At 28.3% G+C, this 22,978-nt stretch overlaps 1 protein-coding gene across 1 annotated transcript; it reads right to left on the bottom strand.

The window, feature by feature from the left end:
- Positions 1-5,557: 5,557 nt before the first annotated feature.
- Positions 5,558-22,777, bottom strand: LOC107438652 (uncharacterized). The gene is made up of 2 exons (XM_016050984.4): positions 22,394-22,777; positions 5,558-8,325 (listed from the first exon to the last, which is right to left on the bottom strand). Exons 1-2 carry the CDS (start codon positions 22,421-22,423, stop codon positions 7,348-7,350), a joined length of 1,008 nt encoding a protein of 335 aa, XP_015906470.1. The 5' UTR covers positions 22,424-22,777; the 3' UTR covers positions 5,558-7,347.
- Between the last annotated feature and the right edge of the window lie 201 nt (positions 22,778-22,978).

The following is a 22,978-nucleotide window of genomic DNA, read 5'->3' as shown; positions in this document are numbered from 1 at the left end:
TAATTAAGTATTTAACATTTTTACAGGTTATATAACTTTCACAATTACATATTTGTGGAAAAATAAGAAGCGGCTTATGAATAATGTCACTCTTTAAGGGGGTAACAAAAGGTGCAAAACCTTCATTTTAATTAAAATTCGCAATCGCAACGCTTGAGTACACCCTCTAGCTCTCGTTTATTTATTAAGTTTTTATTTAGTTCTATCATAATCATTGGCAGAGTCGGGTGCCATTTTCTTAGTTGCAAATAAGAAGGAAAATTTTCCAAAGAAGAAGGCAGAAGAACTTGAAAAAACTAACCGGTAAATCTTTTTGAAACAGAACACGCCAAACATTTGAAGAACAATGTCTCAATAATTTTTACCTTTCTATCATTAACAAGCTTGCAACCCATAACTTCCGATTTCATGATCGCATACTGTTACAGATGTGTGTATTACGGTAAAATACATTCTTCTTTTTTTTTTTGTCTCCAATTCATTACAAATTAAAGTGAAGTCAACATTGCTTACTTCATTCCAATGAACAATTGTAATTTCAGAATATGCAGAACTGTTATAGAATAGTATATATTTCTGAATCTATATAATTCGGAAAACAACAATAAAGAATCATTCGAATTACTTGAAATAATATCATTTATGTTGTTTATTAATAAATTTTTATCATTTTCTTGGTAAGTATTTTTTAATTTTGAATGATAAATTTCACCTAGAATTCAGCTATTATGTTTTTAAGTTACATATTGAAATTTATGTCGAGATCTTGCAATTATAAAATCTTATTGTTGGTATGTCATCTTAAAGTAATGAAGGGGTAATTTGTGTATATATTATTTGAGAATAAAGTTTTCAGATGAAGAACATATAATTTTGGAATTCTCCGGATTTACAAATCAGGTAAGTGTCATGATTCGTATAATAAAAAATTTACTTGTAAAAATTTTTTTTTCTAATTTGATGATAGTTCTCTATAGAATTGTTTTCTACGTCCCGATTAATAATAAAAGAAAACATAAAAATTGCTCAATTTAATTTGAGGAATTTTTAGAATCATTTTTTTTTCGTAAGCATTCTTTATTTTGCGTTTTTTAGTTTATAAATAATGATTTTTATTGAAACTTAAAATTTTTTTATAAAAAATGTTGTCAAAAACTTTTGAAAAATTAAATGTTATAAAATTATGGGCTTATGTATACTTTTCGCATATTTTAATGTTTGAAGTAATATGATTCATAAAACTATGAAATGTAAAGTTTAAATAGGCCTTTCATGTAATATCTTTAAACGATTATTTATAGTTAGTAAAACGCATCAGGTTTTAACTTTAATAAGAAGATGCATATTTTTTGTCCTGCTTATTTACAAATATTTTTCCGATGTGTCTTGGATGTTCCTTTTCAGAAAAAAAAGAAAAAGATACCATTTCGTATTCGCTTGCATAAGAAAGAATATCAAGCATTTTTCTTTTTTAAATTTTATAAGCCGCAATAAAGAAGGAACGTTACAATGCTACACGCTACAGTAAAGACGTCTCCAGAGTAACTGAATGATTGCTCATATAGAAATCGCAGGAATTTGTCTCATACAGTAGTTCGTCGCAATCGCGAATTAAAACTACACTGGTGGACAAAATTAAGAGATGAAAAGCATTTTCGCACATTTTTATGACGCTATTTCTGGACGGTTATTGTTATGGAGGGAACCTGGAACTCGATACCATCCCAGCAACATTATCGAAAGGGACCATTATGCTGGTGGAGGGCAGGGATCATGCAAGATACCCGCACACCGCTCCATGTGTTTGCCAATGGTTCCGTGAATGCCCAGAGGTACAGGCAGGAGGTCCTAGAGCCCTATGTGCGTATTTTCAGGGGCGCTGTTGGCCCTGAGTTCATTTTTATGGACGACAATGCGTGACCACATAGGGCTCTCATGGCTGATGAGTATCTGGAAAGCGAGGATATTCAACGAATGGATTGGCCAGTCAAATCCCCTGACCTGAATCCTATTGAACATGCTTGGGATGCTATTGCGATGCGCCAACCTCCCCCTAGAACCATTCTGGAGTTAAAAATTGCTCTGGTGGAATAATGGGAGGGTCTTCCACAAGTCCTCCTTAACTCCCTTATAAACCGCATACAGACTCGTTATGCATGCTGTCTGTTTGTCAGGGGTGACCATACACCATACTAGAGGCAACACACACTGTACAAGCCTCACTTTTATCCTTAAGTTCAGACTACATTTGGATTTATTCGCAATAGGTCTTGCCAGTGAATGGCACTTTCATTTTTGTTTTGCATACTTTATTATCACGGAATAAGCTATATCCAGACCAAATTTCATTTATTTCTATTCAGTATTTTTTGATTTGGGAAAATGTCTTCCATCTCTTAATTTTGTCGACCAGTGTATTTAAAATCAGTAGATTAAATGTTTTTATATTTTTTCATCTTTTTAACTAAAATAAATACGCATCTTATCACAGTAATTGTTATGCTTACATTTATTATTAAAAAACTTAGTTAAAGGTTAAAAATGAAATTTGTAGCGTGTTTGATTTCTCAACTGCTTAGTGTGTTTATATGACATAAAGGGACAAGGTGGGTAGGGGATATGGTTTAATGTACAAAGGGGAGTTCAAAAATATTGAAACAATAGTCACTATATCCATTATCTTCAAAAAAAAGTATTTAGTAGTATCATGGGCGTCGTTGGAAAGGGGAGGTCAACCGGGTTCGAATCCCCAGTTACGGCTTGCACCGACCACAGTGCTGACGTGAAATATCCTCAGGGGTTTGAGTCCCTTTACCGTCAGGGTAATCGTGGGACGTTCTCGTTTTTTTCTTCTCCATATTACGCAAATGTGAGTTAGTTAAAGTCCTGCAGGAAGGCAAATTTCTCCAAATACTTGATGCAGTTCCTTGTCTTTGAGGAATCTCCTTGCCGCCGGAAATTCGTGTTTTTCCTCTCCATGTAACGCGAACGCGGGTTACAACCACTATCGCGGGTTACAACCACTATAAGTCCTTCACGAAAGCAAGTTTGTCCCAATGCTTGATTCAGATGTTCCCCATGTCTTCTGGGTTGGGTTCAAAATAATAAGGTTACGGGTTTGAACATAAATAGTTGTAAATTCAGAATTGGGGTAAAGCTGTTCAACGCCGGTTGTAAAATATATCTTGGGTTCATTATGGTTATTATACTGTATTATAATATTTATTGACAAGTGGTAAAAAAAGAAGCAGAGACAGGGTTTAATTAATAATTTATAATTTTATTCACAATAAAATGCCCTCTTCACATTGTGCCAGTGTACACAACAAAGTGTACATTAATAACTTGTAATGTATAGCTAAGGGGGCAGGTAAAACATGTAAGTTACACTCAGCAAATACAGGAATGTTACATTCATTTTTTTTTTGTTTTGTTTATTTTTAAAAAAATGCTATGCCATATAACAACAGGAACATGGACATAATTTGGTCCCTCATAATTTCAAAGGCACTTTTATCTCTTTGCACAATTTATTAAGGCATTTGTTCAGTAACATTTTAAAAAAAAAAGTATCACACAAGCACACGTGTATTTATTTATTACTATAAAAATATGAATATTCTTAACACCAATATTCTTAAATTAAAATCAACTAAGCACTGCTAGTTGTTAAAAAAATAAATAACAAAAGCTCTATTAATTTAATAGCACGAAATTACTATCTTCTAATTAAATGTTCTCTAACACGGAGCATAACATTAAGACTAATTTTATATTCGCTAGTTATGAATATAGATTTAAGTTGATTTCATGTTAATTAACATAATACTAAATTGCAATTGTTATTGACTGCAACGATTGGCGCACTATCACCCATTTTGGCTCTGATTTGCCTCTTCGTAATAAAGAGCAAATCGTTTCGAAAAACTAATTTTGATCTATTAGGGTGGCAATATTTGGCGCATTTCCACACATTTTGGCTGTTGCACGGTTTGCAGAATAATACCTACATTAAAATTTTAAGGCAAATATAATGTACATGCATATGTCGTAAGCTAATTAATAAAATCATTCTTTTTAGGCACCGGTATTTAACAATGCGCTAGGCTATTTGGTTAAGTCTTTAGTAATTTTAAAATCTCCCTGATATTTTATAGGCTTATTAAAATATTATTTCTTCTAAGGCTATTATTTTAGATGAAAGATAAGCAAAGAATTATTCAGATGAAATTTGCTTTGGCTTATTGGAATAATGTTAAGGGAAATACTATTTAGGTTATTTACATTATGCCTTTACTACTCTAGGCTTATTTTAAACTGCCTGCAATAAATTAGGCTTATTGAACAGTAAATGATATATTTTCCAATTAGCATTAAGGTATATGTTATCACTACAGTAGGCCTAAAAAGTCGTTAGCTGATCATTTATTTGTTTAATTACTTTTAATAATTACTACTTATAATAATTACTTTACTTTTACTTATTACTTTTAATGAGTTTCAATTACTTTCAATACTCTTTTAATACTGGAGTTAGCAGCGTGTTCCAAAATTACAGTGATTATTTGCAAAAAGTCAGATTGTTCAATTAGCTAACAACATGCATAAAGATTGAGTGGGCTTCTAAAAAAAATTATCGATGCTGAATTAATTATAGAAAATTATGATAAATATTGATGAGCGATAAGTTCAAAGACTTATAAACGATAAAGATAATAAGCAAACATAAATTGTTTCTGCTAAATAACTAAAAAGTGCTTAAAACATAAGAAACAGATTAAAAATTAACCGATTTGATTTGATTAAGAACAAAAAAAAACTTTTTCCATAGGAAAAACATAGAAAATAATTTCATTCACCAAACAATACCGCTTACCCATATTCACAAAAATTTAAAGCGATAAATAATCTAATTAGAAACAAAAAAAAAAAATTTAATAAACCCAGGGGTAACAGAAATTCAACATATTGCGAAGAAAACTAGTGCCTTATTTTTTTTTTTTTTTTGTAACATTTTGCAGTACTGTTTTATTATTATTGGTTTCACAAACTACAAACACAAGAAGGGAAGAGAAAAAAATTAAATAACATAAATTATCACTGGTAGCAAATTCCCTTTTTTAAAGGATTGTGCACTCACGATTTTCAACATCATTCGTAGAGGAAAAAAAAATAATTATATAAATGCAGATAACATTGAATTATCCAAAACGAAACAGTTATCATCACAAATAAAGAAACATTCAGAGTTTTTTTTTTTTTAATATAAGCGCTAAAATCTTATTTTCAAATAATAGATACCTAAAGTATAGTTAAAAATAAATAAATATTTAAATACATGATAACATGAAAGCGTACTTAGCTGAAACTAATGCCCAAGTCCGAGAGAAATTAATTACTTAAGGAATATTAATTAATTAATTACAAGGACATGATCATTACTCAGGAATTTGACTACACAAATAAAAATGATTTCTTCAATAATATATGCAGATGATTATATCGACGTTACAGTCAATAAAAATTTTCATGCATTCTTTTGCCTTCTCATAACACGAAAAAAAAAAAAACACTTTTTCACGATAATAAAAAGATTTAATATAATGATCTACTATACAATGCAAATCAATAAATATATTTATATATATATATAAAGTGACTACCACAAATTTGCCCAGATAACACTGCAACAAAGAGGTAAGCTTGATTTATTTATAATACAAAATAGGCTAAATAGATATTTATTATATCATAGAAAATTATTGTACCTTGTATAGAGAAAAAAAACTAGTTTTCACCATTATCCAAATTGAAATTTGAATTAAACACCAAAAATAATTCGAAAAAGAATTGCCTTAAAGAAGAGTTACAGAAGAATAGCTTAAATAAGAATTAAAATAAAGTGACCAAAGAATATCAATAAAATAGTTTCATAATAAAAGCCAAAAATTAAGAGATCTTATAATTAGGCCGAAATTGTTATATGTTTAATAATATTAAGTTAAATTCGCAGCCTTAATTATTATAAAATCATAGATTTTTTTATAATATTAGTTCTTACTTGGAAAAAGTTGAGGCTCAAATGTATATTTTTATAACTTTTTCACCCGAAGAAGTTTCTCAAAAAAAAATTGGTAATAACCTAGAAAAGACTTAAAACGACTTTTAGATTTCGTTAAATTTGTAATAAGTTAGCTTTCTAACAGAACAGCATTAAACATAACATATTCAGCTGAATTAAAACAACTCAACTCATTTATTGACAATGCGAAGTCATTAAGTTGGATTTTCAATTTCGATAACATAGTTTTAATTCAAAAATGAAGTTAAAAATTCAAAGTTGTATTTCATTTACATTAATTTAAAAAAATAAATAATTTTACATAAAAATAATAAATTATGAAATAAAAGTGCAATATATTAGAAATTTCAGATATAAAAAAATATCCAGATTCTAAATACACATTAAATTAAAAGAACGAATTAGAATACAACTTTGAAATAATGTAATTCGATATTAAATAACCTGTGAATCCGCATGTGAAACAAAAATAATGACAAGAATTTAAATGAGATCACTGATTCACTGCAAGATTCAATTACTAGATTTTAAAAAAAATTGTAAGGCACAGGAAGAATATAACATGTTATTCTCTTGTAAACATTTTTTTTTAAAAGTTAAACACCACCCTACAATAATGGAAAAAACACTTTCTATTTTTGATATTTTTTTTTGTTGCAATTTTTCAAGAAATACTTAAAGAACTAATTTGCAACTTTAGAATCGTTTGGTTCATGCAATTTTTCAAATTTTGCAATAAGGTTTAACGCTTTCAGAGGTATTAGACATCGACAATAATTTACAAAAGAAAACAAGTATTTTTGAACATCCTATGCCAGAAAATTATGCAATAAGCTTGTATAAGTTATTTTGGTTATTATTTGCAATAGCTGCATAAAATTTCAAGAATCTAGCTTAAATATTTATATATGAGCATTTTTATAAAAACATATTTTTGTGTCTTATGTTTCTTAATTTAAGAATATTCAGTAAAATTCAGTAAGTATTTTCGGATTATTTTAAAATTACGAATTTGCTTTAAAATTTTGAAAGCTTTAAACTTAGTTGCAAAGTATGAAAAATCAAATTAACTAAACAATTCCAAATTCACAAAATAGTACTTTAAGTATTTCTTGAGAATTTTTAAAAAAAAATATTAAAAACTGAAAATGTCTCTTCCATTACTGTAGATTAGTGTCTTTAATGACGTTATCACCAATTTCACGAAAAATTGTCTCTATATCAGTTACATACTCAACTTTAAGGCATCAATAGAGGAAATTCTTTTAGTGAATTTTCGGCTGAAAATTATTTTGCTGAAAAGTATCAAAAATAGGGAATTTAAGAAAATTGTAGTTATCTGGGGGAGAAGGGGAAGGTCCAGTTGGATACAAGTCCAAAACAGGACCGCCTTGGCATTTGTGATTATCAATGTCAAAGTCAAAAACAGAACCACCTTGGCATTTGTGATTATCAATGTCAATGTCATCTCTATAAAGGTAGCCGACGTAATCTGCAGAGCCAGGAGCAAAATTCGATTTTCCGTGATCCGACAAACGTTCCAACAAATCCTGATAAACAAATCCTGCCGGACCCATTTCAGTGAAGAATACATCGTTCATAAGAGTGGGAGACAGCGGATGAGTGGGAGATGAGTTGAAAATGTCATTGAAACACTTCAAGTCAGTTGGCGAACCTTCGTTGCTCGATGGCGGAGAAAGCTCGCCATCCGAACCCAGACTGGTGAGTGCTTTTGGCCTGATGCCGACAGGTATAATAGGTGCTGAACTGGTACTAAGGTTGGTCAGCAGATTCTTCTTGGTCTGTTCGCTGTTGTGGATGAAATGGCATCTTGGACCATACGGACAGAGGCCAGTGCTGTGAAAGGTTCGACAGAGTTCGGTTTTGTACTTGGGATGTCTCGCCATGCTTCTCAATTCTTTAATACCATGAGCGAACTGACATTTGTCGCCATACTTGCAAGTGCCGTTTTCCTCAAAAGGCCTGCAGAGCTCCGTCTTGTACCTGCTGGAGTTGGTGTTTTGAACCATTTTCCTGTCAGACCCTGGGTCGCTGCTTACGCTCCTCTCCAACTTGGAAGAGTGGATTTGTTTGCACGACGATTCAGACTGTTGTTGATGACCGAGGCTATTTGTCTTGGTAAGAGGTGGACTGCAAGAATTTCGTCTCGAGTGGTTGGCATTTTGTTGATGGCTCAACGAAGATTTCCTGCCCTGCAGGAGGTTCCCTTTGTGCGTTGGGGACTAAAAAGAAAGAATAAAAAAATTAACATAAAAGATAATAATGTATAAAATTAAAAAAATATATTATTACGAGAACATTCTATTTTAAATCTAATTATATTATTTTTTTAAAGCTATATTAATCTCACATTTCCAAAGTAATAACTAAATTTGTTTGAAATTGAAATTTAAGTGTCTTTTACAAAATCCATATTTAATTTATACTGAATGCGATTAAAATTGGATTGAAACTTTTGCTTGTGTAGAATTCCAGTCACAAGTTACTTTTCAGAAATTTTTTATTTGAACTGAAAAAGGTTTCAGAAAAAAAAAATAGATTTAACTACAAACATATTGAAGAAAACAAAGTTATAACAAAATTGATTTTTGACAATCAATATAATCATCAATATATTGAAGATCTGAGTGACATTAACTTGATTTGATACACCCGAACCACAGTAAGCTAAATTCAACTTCTTTAACAGATGCTTTGTTTTAACTGATGATTTTGCCAACCGCATTTACTAATATATTACTAAAGGTGGTAAATGTAGCTAACTCAAACGCAAATTAATATCGATTACAATAAAACAATATTTACAATAACATACTACTGACAACAATAAACTAAAACCAATACAACAAAATTTATAAAGGAAAATAACTTATAAATTAAATATAAACAAGTCATTACTGATTGAGAAATAATGATTCATTTTATTACTTTATGTTCTCTACCACATGTTCTATAGGTTACTATATGTTCTCTTTATTTCATTACTATTACGCTCTCTATCTTTAACACAACAAAATATATAAAGGAAAAAACGACAAATTAAATATAACCAAGTCATTCGTTTTATTACTTTATGTTCTCTTTATTTCATTATTTTGTGTGTTCTCTGTCATAGACGCAAGAAAAAATAAACAATTTAAATATAAGTAAGTCGTTACTGATTTAGAAATAATGATTCCTGTTATAACTATAGGTTTTCTACCATGTTCTATGCGTTCTTTTTATTTTCATTACTATATGTTCTCTATCTCTAACACAACAAAATATATAAAGGAAAAAACTAACAAATAAAATATAAACAAGTCATTACTGATTGAGAAATAATGAACTCTTAACTTTGCTCTTATCAACTTATGAGGTATATATGACTAAATCGTTCTTTGTGCTATAAAACATTCCTCATCAAATTTTCCTGGAAAAAAATATAGATGACCTTGAAGATATCTCAATCATAAATCAGTATGTTTATATTCTTGATGTTAAAGGAATGCGAATTGACGAACGACTTTTTTATCTTCTCGATTATGCAATTATGTATTTTGAAAGACATTAAAGTACTTTTTGCAAAATTATGAGTGATATCTTTGTTAGCCACCCAATTAAAATAATTTATTTCAATAAAAAAACTTTATAAACAAAATTGTTATGATTGCATGCCTAGTTATCTAACTTTTCGCCGAAAACCATAACGGTTCTATAAGAGAGCAACAACTTTGGATTTCAAATAAACTATATAATAATTTTGTGGTAGTCAAAACTGAAATTTAGTTCTAGAAATATAGCATTTTAATTTAACGTTCCAAATTATGCACTTAAATTTTAAAAAAATTAATTATCGAAAAAATAATTTTTCTGCGAAATGTTCTAACATTTACTACATGGGTAATTAATAACTCAACATTTTAATGTTTTGTTTTATAAACATTTTAAAGTTAAAAAATGGTGTAAAAAAATGGTTTAAATAACGCATTTTCAAAATTGATTTATAGTGTATAATTCAGTCTTTAGAATAAATTATGATCAAAAGTTGGATACATTTCTTTTAATTATGTAGAATTTTGCAACAAGTTAAGGATATTTTATTTAAAAAAAAAATTTTAATTTTAGTTCTCTTACACTTTTAAAACAAGATAACCACGTTAATAGCAGTAATATAAATAGCTTCGTCATATCATATAATTACGGGAAGAACAACTTAACAATAAAAATAGCGATAGATAATAGTGGTTAAAATAAAACTAGTTTCGTTGAAGCGTTAAAGACTAAAAACGCAACAGAAAAATATAACGAAGTTGATATAACTAGCTTCGTAGCAAAGTATTATTATAAATAAAGCAGTTTAATTTAACAGTAGTAATAACTCGCTCCATTGCTGCGTTTTATTATTAATAACACATATTATCTGAAAGCTCGATTTAAGCAATCGAGTTCCTCCCAGTCATGACGAAACTAAATGGTTCGTCACAAATTAAACTATCCAAAGTAAAATAAGAAGGATGATAAAATACTTGCGAAATACACAACGCATAAAATGCTGGGATTTGGAAAGGCTAGCCGATGGCGACGAGGCATTTTTTTATTATTATTATGGTAGTTTTATAATGTCTTCCTACCTTGCGCAAACATGTACAACAGGTGTTTTGGAAAAAGTCAAGGCTGTAACTGTGTTCATGAATACAAGAAGAGCCATTTTAGAATGTGTGGGGAGAGGGGGGTCCAAGTCACGCAACATTTAAATAGCATTTACAGTGACGAGGGCTAAAAAAAATCTTTCTTGCATCATGAAATATAATGTTTGATTTAGTGTTCCAAGTCAAAACGCTAAATTCCAGTTATACAATAAGTCGGTTGTCGTCTAGTAGTAGAACGTGATGTGATTATAATGAAGAAAAATAAAGTGATAAAATCATTCAATTCTATCAACATAAAAATGTTAGGTAAAAAAAAATGGAAGAAAATAAAGTGATTCTAAGATGTTTTGTACGAGTGATAAAAATCATTCCAATTCTATCAAGATAAAAATGTTAGATAACGGTGAAAAAACATTAAAAACAACAACAGAAAAAAAAAACAGCTGTAATATTGTTCTAGGAATGATATTAACCAAAATAAAATTGGTAACAAAACTAAGAACATTATGAAAAGGTTGTTTTATTCATTGGAATACCAATGTTAAAATCATTCCAAGAATGAATTCTATCAGGATAAAAATGACAACAAATAAAGTACGATTAAAGAAGGAAAAAAAAGAATAAGAAATTAATTGTTTTTATGTACATTAGAATATCAGTAGTGAAAAGTCGCTAGGAATGAATTTTGTCAGGAGAAAAGGAATTATAATAAACAAAGAAAATATGAAAATAAAAGGTTGTTTTGTATGTTAGAATAACAGTGGTAAAATCGTTTCAAGAATGAATTCCACAAAGATAAAAATACTAATTAATAAAATAAAATTTTGAAAAAAAAAAGAAGTAAAAAAGAATAAAAGGTTGTTTTATGCATAAGAGTACCAGTGGTACAATTGTTACAAATCAATGAGGATAAAAATGGCAACAAAGTAATAACCGATAAAAATAAAGTCAACGAATGTTGCTTAGCGCACCGAATTTACACAACATAAGTAAATAAAAATATATATATATATCAGTTATGTTAAGGAATAAGTGCGAAGTTTAATGACTCAAAACGAACAAAAAAAAACTTTTTAGAATGTGTGGAAAGAACGTCTAGAAACCCTTTCCGTTATAATTCCACAGGCAATTGTTCAGTTCTTTCCTGTTTGGCAACGATTAAATTAGATGTCAAGGACTTTTTATCAATTTATTCCAAAGAAATTTCGATATCTGTTTATAGAGTCAATTTACACGGTCTCTCGATTCTGACGTGTTTATTCCGTTTACAGAAAAGTCTTGAAACCTATTAGAATTTAAATCAATGAAAATATACTATATATTTATTAGTATTTATAAATATTTGACATAACCTTAGAACAAACGATAAAATGTCTGCTGTCCAATATATGTATAAAAAAAAAATTAGAATCGCTGCAAGAACTCTTAAATGAAATCTACAGGTTATTAATTCGTGTAAGTGATTTAATTATAGGAACAGTTATTTACTATACACTTTAATAACGCATTAATGAAAAGGGCAAAGCTAATTATAGTAAGCTATATTAAACGGGGGGGGGGGGGATAACCGTTTGTACTTAGAAAATATCTATTAACTTGAAGAGCCGCAATAAAATATTTAAGACGTAAAACATTCAGATTATTCACTCATGTATATTTTCAGGAAAATCTTTTGTTCAATTACGTTAATTATCGCAATGTTTACCAGTTCTTTCAAAGATAAATTATTCAAATTAGTAATTAAGGCTAAGTTTTTAACAATTTCTGATAAATAGTTTTTCCTCAACTATCGTGGGCTTACAGGCTAAATTCCTTCACAATCATGCCTTCTTAAGTTAAAAACATTTTAATTAAACTACACGCAATACATAAATAAAAACTGTAAGATTATTTGCGAAAACATTAAGGATTCAGAAATTATCGTCATAAAATTATTCGTAACTTCAAAGCATAATATAACTTTAAAAAGATTTAAAAAAAATGTATAAGCAAATTATTCTCAATTTTTTTTAAAAATGTATTTCAAACTTATTTTTTGAATATAGAAAATTTTTGAATACTTAGAGAATAGTTTTCTTAATTTAATTAATCTAATTTCCTCAGATTTCATACAGAAAAACGTAAATGTTTAAACGTAAGCAAATTATTCTCAATTTTTTTAAAAATGTATTTCAAACTTATTTTTTGAATATAGAAAATTTTTGAATACTTAGAGAATAGTTTTCTTAATTTAATTAATCTAATTTCCTCAGATTTCATACAGAAAAACGTAAATGTTTAAACGTAAGCAAATTATTCTCAATTTTTTTAAAAATGTATTTCAAACTTATTTTTTGAATATAGAAAATTTTTGAATACTTAGAGAATAGTTTTCTTAATTTAATTAATCTAATTTCCTCAGATTTTATACAGAAAAACGTAAATGTTTTAATTTATAACATAAGAAAACGATCGCCTCAATTTAAATATGAGCTGATATTACATTGGCAACAAAAAAAATGAAGCTACGTATTCTCACGATTTCAACTAACATATCATCTTCCAAACTATCACGAATTTCTCTACAAGAATATGATGCCCATTCAGTTCTCTCATAAAATTCAAAGATGCAAGAATAGCTAACGCATCTATCATGACGTAATTCGTAGAACAATAGAACACAACGTTCTCTATAAGTTACTTCAGTAGTAATTTCAAATAAGCCTGACAGAATCGCAATTGGAACAGAATTACAACGTCAAGATATCAGCAACAGTTGCGCGGCAAATGCTCGATAAGGAAAAAAAAAATGTTCAAACAAAAACAGAAAGAATCGTTCATGAAACAGCTGCTGGAACGACGTCATTTTTCTGTGAATCATCATTGAAAAATAATTATATGATGGCAACTTAAAAATTATCGTCTGACTGTTTCAAAGCACGTGTCTGAAAAGAACGACGGAATTTTTTGAACAATAAACTTAGAACAGTAACATATTACGTGACAACACAGCACGTGTTGGTAAAATGATCATTGAGTATAAAATACATTAAAAAAACAAATAAGCAAACAAAAATTTCCCGAAAATGACAAATATAATGTATGAATGAAGCTGATATGACATAAGGCTTAGTGGACAATGAAAATGATGAATGGACGATCTCCCTTGCGTTCATCTTGAGTTAAAAAAATTATTTCAGAAATAATTTTTCTAAGTAAAAACGTGTTTTCTTTTTGTTGTGGAAAATACGTCTTTAGTTTAAAAATTTATGTAGCGTAAAATTAATTTAAAAAAATAAGTTACTGCTGAAACTGTGATTAAATTTTAAAACATTCTTAAATACTTCAGAAAAAGTTTTTTTTTTTTCTTTTCTCGAGCTTCTTTTTTCGTAATAATTTTAACACACAAGAATATTTTTAAAGTGAATCAGTTCGGAATTAACGGAATTAAGTAACGAAAGCTTCGGAATTAACTCCTCAAAATTCGGAATTGTCTTCAAAAGCATTAATAAAAAATATTCTTAAGGAATTTGCAATGCCGAATGTAAATGAAAGGATAAAACTTTCACATATTTATAAATACGATTCAAAATTGTCAAATGTGTAAATTTAGCAGCACAAAATAAGACGTATATTCAAAAGAAATTTCAGATTATCAGAAATCTACAAACTCGATATTTAAATGTAAATTTAAAACAAAAAAAGGCACTAAGAGGAGAAAAAGCCATTAAAATTTCAAATCTGCACAAGATTTTTTAAAATAATGAATTTTCGAATTTTAAAATTCAGCCGATCTTAAAAAGTTGCTCCTGTTCACAGCTGAGCAATAATTAATTAGCTACATAATTCAACAAATATTTAAAATAAGTGTTAAAAAACTAATAATAATAATTTAAATTTAGGCTTAGTAATCGCAAGGCGATCTTTATACAAATGATAACAAAATCGTACGATCACTTCGATAAGAAGTTTTATTCGAAAGGGTAAATGAAACATGTAAACAACCAATTATCTAATCATTATCATAAAGATACCGTAATAAAATTGTTTGATAGTAATAAAAGAATACGCAGCAGACACCGCCCTATTCTTTCTAGAGGTCAAGAGCGATTTAAAAAACAACAGTGATAATGGCCACAGTTCATTAAACTGAAACACGCTTCATAAAATAGCAATTTTCACGGCTAATGAACACATGGTATTAAAATTAGCATGTTAATTCTTGTTTCCAACAGTTCAGGGATATTTATATAAAACTAAAACTAATATCATTATCTTTGTATACAATAGTCTATGGTTATTACGACAATATTAAAATTGTACCAATCCAATACTATCAGGCTAATCTTCGTTCACAGATAACAATGTTAAAATTTTACCAAAATTAGCGTGTTAGTCTTTGTGGACAAATGCAAAAAAATTTAAACTATATGAAAGTTGTGCCATTAGCATGTCAATATTTGTTTAGGAAAGAAAAAAATAATTAAGGTTTTTTTTTTTTAAAAAAATATATATTAAAATTGACATTCTTAAAACTTATGCAAATTACAATGGTTTTCATGGATTCAAAAGTCGTTCATTAGCCATTGTAAATAGCAATAGTAAGCAGAGAAATTTTACTATATTATGATAAATTTTTATTTATTAGAAACGTTTACCAAATAGCGCAAGAAAAAAATAACTCGAAAATTAATCGGGTAATTTTCATAAATTATTAATAAAATTTCCAATATCCCAAGATCTAACAATTAGTACTGGAATCGAGATTATATTAAAATTTTTTAGAAATTCTGAGAATATCCCAGTAAAATCAATGTTAATTTTAACAAAAATGATATTAATACAAAACAAATGTAAAATAATTTCAAAGATGCCTCAACATTTTGCAGGAATGTAATGCTATTAAATTCATTTTAATATAAGTTGTTAAATTTGTTTTCATCTGAATCCTTTGACATTTCTTTTTTCTCTGATTAATCAAATCTGGTGAAGGCAAATTCCCCTGATTTCAAAAAAGTGCAGCACGTATTTCCGCTGCACGTACAAATATTTGCATATCTGCCTCCTCAATCAGAAGTGATTAAAACATCTACATAATGAATATTAATTTGTCTATCTTAGGCTAATGATAGATACGAAAAAGCAATCTAAGATAATTCTATGATTTAGTTTTGCTTAAACAAAACCACCTGGCATCTTCAGTAATTATCCACCAATGGTTAAAACGTGATGGCTGATTTTTTACCGCTTCGGGATATGTACGAATAATACGTGTGACAAGACAGGAATAGCCTTCGCACAATCGCTTTAAACCTTTTCTAACGTAATTACAAGCCTTTAATAAATAAAATTAATATTTTCCTTTTCTTACAGCCATAATTCTACTAAATGCCTTATTATAAAATTATAATACAATAAGCAAAATTATAAGGACGATGACCTGTTTTAAATATTAAACAATAAAATAAGCTTCAAATAATTTATTCATATTAAAAAAGTTGAATAAGAATTCTTTATGTGATGAATTAATAAATAAATTACTTCCCTATGTAAACATGCGATTGTCTACGTAAAAAAATTACTATATAAAACATAAAAATAGATTTTTAGTTTTCATAAGTACTCCGCAATTCCGTGTTCGAAATTAAAATCCGTAAAAACTACGGAAAATTAGTAGTAATCAGAATCCATATATCAGCAAAATATAACAAATAACGCATCGCTTATGTCAAACAAATAAAAAAAAAATATTTCCAATTTTCGAATACTATGCTATTATATTTAAAATTAAAAATAAATAAAAAACACACAATAAGCTTCTAAAATATCTGTTAGTAACCTAATTAGGTAAGCGGTTTAAAAGTTATTGAAACATCAAAAGCAATAAACACCTTTGGTTTTCAGTATGATACTCATTTGAAACGCTCTAGTTTAAATGTTACAAAAGATTCTAAACCTATTTTTATATTAGAAAACAAAAAACACCCTTCAATACGAAAATAGAACACGTTAAATACAATAAGCAAGAGATATATAATTTCATTCACAAAATTTATAAAAAAAGAATTGGCAATGGCACGTTTCTGGTAAGCATTTATCGTCTGCTCGGTTGAGCGCACCGCTAATCAAGTGCAAAAATAGGTGCAACCGATAGCAAGTTAAATAGCTTTAAGTACCATACATTACGCCTGACCTGATATTTTCGACAATAAAGACTTCAATTCAATTTTTATCGACGATTTTAAATAAGATGGCGTAAGATGCTAGTCTATTGATGCAACGACAAATAACTACTTAGAACAATTCCATTGCTCTGCTCTTATTTCTCTAACGGTAGTCGTAACTAGATCCGGATTCGAAAAGTGGGCGAAATCAGTTAATATTTCAGAATGATAAAAGAAATAATCAAATTGTTCTACGTGCATAGTTATTTCAAAGGAAATTTATTAAACGAAAATAAATTTATATTTAAATGAAACTTGCTATATAAATTATTGGCACAATAAAATAAAATAAAAATCAAGCCAGCTTCTTTTTTCAATATTATCTTAAAACTGATTGAAACCGTAAAATTTCTTTCTAACATTGATATTTGTTTTAATCAACGATTTCTTGTACTTACACGAACGTAGCCAGAATTAGCATTTTTCTGTTAGCCAATCGAAAGAAGTATTTCGGTTTATTTTAAAATAAGAAGGGAAAAAAAGAAAAGACTGTCACCATAAAAAAATCGTCGAATTTACTGGCGCCGGCTAACATAAAATTAACAAAAACTGTAACACCAAATAAATGATATAATTTTTAACCGCCTTCAATTTTTCAATAATTTAGAACAGGAGCAAATAAACTTAATTAAATATTTATTTCATATGCGTAAGTAATTATCACCATATTTTTTTAATGTATGCAATAATCATTTCTTACGTTAAGATTCATTTCTTTCATAAATATTTGTATGACCGCATATTGAGTATCATTAAAAATCGCGTAATTAAATTCATTAAATATTTTACATGAGTAAATAATTCATATCATATTTTCTATTGCATTTAATATTCATTTCTCAAATAAAAAATGCTATGGAAATTTAGAAAATATTTTGAATAAAAGCAAAAAATATTGAATATATATATTTCAATGCATAAATAATTTTCAACTGAATTTTTATGACCATGAAACATAATTATTTCATCTCAAAGAATTTATGCGATTTACAAACATAATTTATGATAAACATAATTAATTTATGATAAACATTATTCATTACACTAACATTATTCATTTTTATTACACTAACAGTAGAATAGAGTTCTAAAAAGCAACAACTGCTGTAGGAATTGTAAATATTATTCAAGAGCACTTCAGAAATAGCCAAAACAAGCATGGACATGTATGATCTATGCCCTAGAAGGAATAAATAAATAAAAGATCTCCCCATCACGCCACCCAACCCCCACAGTATAACCTTGAAATGTCTAGAATAAGGATTTGTGGGGGGTGAGGGGAAAAAAATACTTGCTCAGCAGGTCCCTCCACCCTAGTCTGGGACATTTTCGAATGCTATTGAATAAGAAAAGACCTGTCCAAAAATTTAAGGTTTCTGTTCCATATGCGCCGTTTTGTTTTCAAACAACAGACAATGCAAAATTCCATATCCATTAATGAAATACTAAATCCATTCCAATCGAATATTCGAAATTTTTTTTTTACACCAAATAACGTAGTCCACAACTTTATTTCTGCACACTTTAATGAAGAATCAACTGTTCTCTACAAAATAATTAATGGAAAAACTAGAAAAATTACTTATAAATATTAATTTTGTATAACACACTGGTCTAGATCAAAACCCATATATAGATAATACTTTGTGACAAACGTTAAGAATGAATTATTAATTGAGAACTGCCAACATTCTACATTTTTTTTTTTTTTTTTTTTTGGAAAATTGTTTTAAATGGTAGTTTATGCTTTAATGTGTAATTCTTTGTCTTGTAAATATGACTTTATTTTCGGCAACACTACATGTAAATTTTTCATAAGTTCATAGAAAAGTTAGTTCCAGCTCTCTCATGGCGAGGGTTTTAAAATGTTGGCAAAATTACCAAAAAATTCTAAGAGCTTTACTTCTTAACTGTCTACTGCTCGATAAAATATTTTGCCCAAAAAGCTTAGTAGTAAGCAGCCCTGTTAATTAATTATTAAATTATAATTAATTAGTATTAGATATTTTGGCAGAAATTATTTCTTATTTAAAATAGACTTAACATTTCAAAATATTAATATTGTTTATACTTTTTACCCAAAATACCAATTAATGAAACGTATATAATAGTCACACACACATGTAAGAATGTCTTACAGTTAAATATCTTGGATGTTTTCGTACCTATGTTGCAGAGAAAAATTCAAAGTTTTTTTTAAAAATATTATTGAGATTTTAACCATAAAATTTTTCAGACTTCAAGTTTGTTGCATCCTGTTACTATAATGAAGTTGTATTTCTACTATAATGGGGTTCTATGATTTCATTCTAATAGATGAATATTTTGTTTATAACGTAATTACAAATCGTGTATGTTAATACGCATTTTTATAATGATAATCTAAGTAAATATAAATAAAATAACAAATTATTCAGCTAATATAGCTTTTCAAACCGTGGTCGAAATTTTAAAATCTGAATAGCATTAAAAATAATATGAAATAAAACGGAATTTATAACGAAAATTGTTCGAAAAAAAATTACTAATTGGTAGTATTACTTAATTCCAACTATAATTAGGCCAGTTTGAGATATATGTAATATATTACAATACCAGCTCATAACAGAAAATGTACGCATGATATTAAATTAGCTAAGATCTTGTAATGATACTGACTAAAAACTTTATTCATGGTTAAAGAAAAGATATTAAATGAGAAAAATATAGTATATAGCAATTTCTCGACCGTAAAATTTTACTATGGACCTCAAAGGGACTTAAAATATTCCTAGCTTAAGATAATATGTTATTTTGAATTATGCTAGGCAAAAAATAAACAATCCAAGCTATAAAAATGTAATTGATTCAAATGAATTAGCACGTCTTTTTCATAAGATATATCCAAAAACTATCACAACGTTAAAAACTTAACTACAAATTAATGAAACCAATTTAATTAACTAACATGAAATCAATTAAAAAAAATTTTAACTCCATAAATTCAGAGTTAATAGTAATAATTCGATAAATAACACTCAATAGCGAAATTATAGATTATAACAAATAAAATAGTGAAACATAAACATTTTTTAAATTTCTTTTCAAGCTAATTACTAATGAATAAAAATTACTGATGATTAAAAATTTTTTAAAAAATCTTCTTTAAATTATTAGTAGCAACGTTCAATTTTATTAACTGATTTTGAATTCAAACATTTACTTCGTTAATAGATCGTAAAAATAATCGCCATTCCATATTACCGATTTCACAAGTAATGCTAAAGCTGAGAATCATTGGCAAAAATTAATACAGATAGCGTATAATAACAACAGATAGCGTAGTATAACATATATTAAACAGATAGCGTAGTGATACTGTAAGAAGTCTCTGATTACGGAGGGGGAAAAAAACTCCAATAAAAATACAAATTTACGAGGTATTTTAATTCGAAATTCTCACACTAAAATACGAGCTACGTTGTTTTAATTTTGGTAAATGAATATGAGCTACTAGAAATTGATTGCGTATTTACACTGAAAAACTATAGCAAATACTCATCTTTTCTCTAAGATGTGGCTTTAATTTAGAAATATATACTCTCTGGAGCCAAAGCACAAAAAATAACTTCAATTAACTGAAGAACTGTATCTTAGTTAACGTCTTTTTAAACTACAAAACGAACTGTATTGATTCAATTAAAGAGTTCCATAAATAAAGTAATATTGAACAAAGAGAAAAGGCATCACTTAAAACATTTTTTGGATTGTTTGCTTTTGGCATGAATTTTATATTTAGCAAATGGTAACGATTGTTTAATTTTCAAATTATTTAATATTCGAAAAAAGTATTTTGATAATTAATTAAAAAAAAACTCAAAATATAAACTAAAAAGGAACGTATTTAACAGAACAGAATTAATTAGTATTTAACAGTTAACAGAATTTAGATATCAGGAAGAAATATGAAAAAATGAATGAAAGTTAAAATTAAAGATAGACATATGCCTTCCGTTCATTTTTATTTACATAGTTAGTAATAAAAAGGAATAAAAATTATTCCTTTGGAATAAGATTAATATTCATTTAAAAGTTTCATAAAACGAAAATACGGAGACTGACAACGAGATAGATATGTTTCAGTCTGAAAAAAACAACAACCTGTTGTTGGTGGATGCGTGTAGTTATTTTTCCATTCCCCCACTAACACATCTTTTCTCTTCAGCCTACAGCATCCCAAAAAACCTGTTTTCTTTCTTCTGGTTTCTCTTTCATCGGTGACTTCCAGGCAAAAAGAAGCCGGTCGCTGATGATGCAAAACCACTCTCGCTTGACAACACTAACACAGAAATATTATCTAAATCTCAAGAAACGGAATAATCCTTCATAATGTAACACCGATTTCGCAAATGATGCATGGAGCTAACGCTCAAGTTTAAAAAAATTAATAAAACGATTTCAACAGAAATCTACTGTTTGAAAAAAAAAAAATTAAATCGTTTGCGTTCGTGTAGAAAAAAGAAATTATATACTATCTAAGTGATTTATGTTCAATCTACAAAAATAAGCGTTCTCAATCTAAAATAATATAATTGCTATTTTATTATTTGATTTATTTTATCTATATTTGGTTTAAAAAATGTCAAAGATAATTCATAGATACAGATATTGGAACACTTGAATGGTTTTCTACAAAAAACTATTCTAAGAAATATAATTTATAATATAATATTTGATTCTTAACACGCTTTGTAAAATGCATAAACATAACAATCCGAAAACAAGTAATGTTAAACGCAATTTACTAAACACATATCTGTCCGCAGTATTATTTGCACAAGCAGTGAGCTAATGTCGGCATTTTAAATTAATTAATAATTTACTGCAACATGCACTCGACGAACTTTCGACATTTGACCACTTGCCAGTGGATTGATGCCTCTTCTTCCTATGAACCGATAAGTGTTAACATTTATTTGGTCCTTTGATTTTCAGCCAAGATTTGTTTAGCATCTTTGCATAACATTTTATCAGTAAATAAAATTCATAGCATAAGATATTCATCGATTTCTAAAAAGGCTAGTTAATTAACTCAATACAAAACATTATGAAACTAAATTATGATTTTTTAAAACAGTTGGTTTCGTTTCGATAAATTTGTAAAACTTATACCTAAAATTTTAAAACTAAACGAGAACTAACATGCTAACAAAAACAAGGAATGAGAGATCAAATAATACAAGAAATTAGATCCAAATTAATAAATACACTTAAGATGGACGGAGATGTAAAATAAAGTTAAAAAATAATTTTTACAATTTCAAAACAAAAAAATACATCAAAAATAATATTAAGCTCTTCCTTCAAACAATTATTTAATTTTAAGATTCCATTGAAAAAATATTTTTAAATTAGAGGCAGGAAAATAATAAATAAATTTTTTTAATTACTAACGTATAATAAAATAAGATACGCACCTGTGCACGATCAATGCAATTTAACGTCATGATAAGTCTATCCAAAATATAATATCACACTTTCCTCAAAAATTTTAAATAAAAGAGCGATAATTTTAGTTAATCACAGAATATCACACCCACTAAATTGATCAACAACTCTGTAGGTTGGGGAGGACGCTCTTTTTAAAATATTGTAATAGATTAAGCATCTAATATAGAAGCTTTAAACTCTGGCACTAGTTTCTTGATTAAAAGGCACTGTAATTATAAGAGGTAAATTTTACATGTACAAAATCACCATCACAGCCATATTGTCTCGGTGTTTTGAGAGTAGCCACCACCACAAGTTATCGTCGCTCTCACACAGCATCGAGTGCGAACCGTTATTCCTCTGGGAGCAACTTTTCTAGCTCCTGCGATGAGCCTTATCGATGGAAACGTCATCAAATGTGGGAGGAGTTTAGAATTGATCGTCCAATCAGAGTTCAGTAAATTTTTTTTATTTATTTGGACGTAGCTGATAAAACATGGAAAGTTACTTATTTTCACTGAGCAGAAAGAAGTTAAAGAGAGATTTTCAAACGACTAGATTCTTCATCGAGT

This window comes from Parasteatoda tepidariorum, chromosome 8 (genome assembly GCF_982258835.1).
Source record: "Parasteatoda tepidariorum strain Cologne lab strain chromosome 8, Ptep-v5.0, whole genome shotgun sequence".
In the NCBI taxonomy this organism is placed as follows: Eukaryota; Metazoa; Arthropoda; class Arachnida; order Araneae; family Theridiidae; genus Parasteatoda; species Parasteatoda tepidariorum.
This window is presented reverse-complemented; position numbering and strand designations above follow the sequence as displayed.

Bases quoted from the DNA above. Each gene is read 5' to 3' on its own strand.
- LOC107438652 (XM_016050984.4), bottom strand. From the start codon at position 22,423: ATGACGTTAAATTGCATTGATCGTGCACAG. The intron at 8,326-22,393 runs GTGCGTATCTTA...CTTTCTTTTTAG, and splicing joins ATTGCATTGATCGTGCACAG to TCCCCAACGCACAAAGGGAA.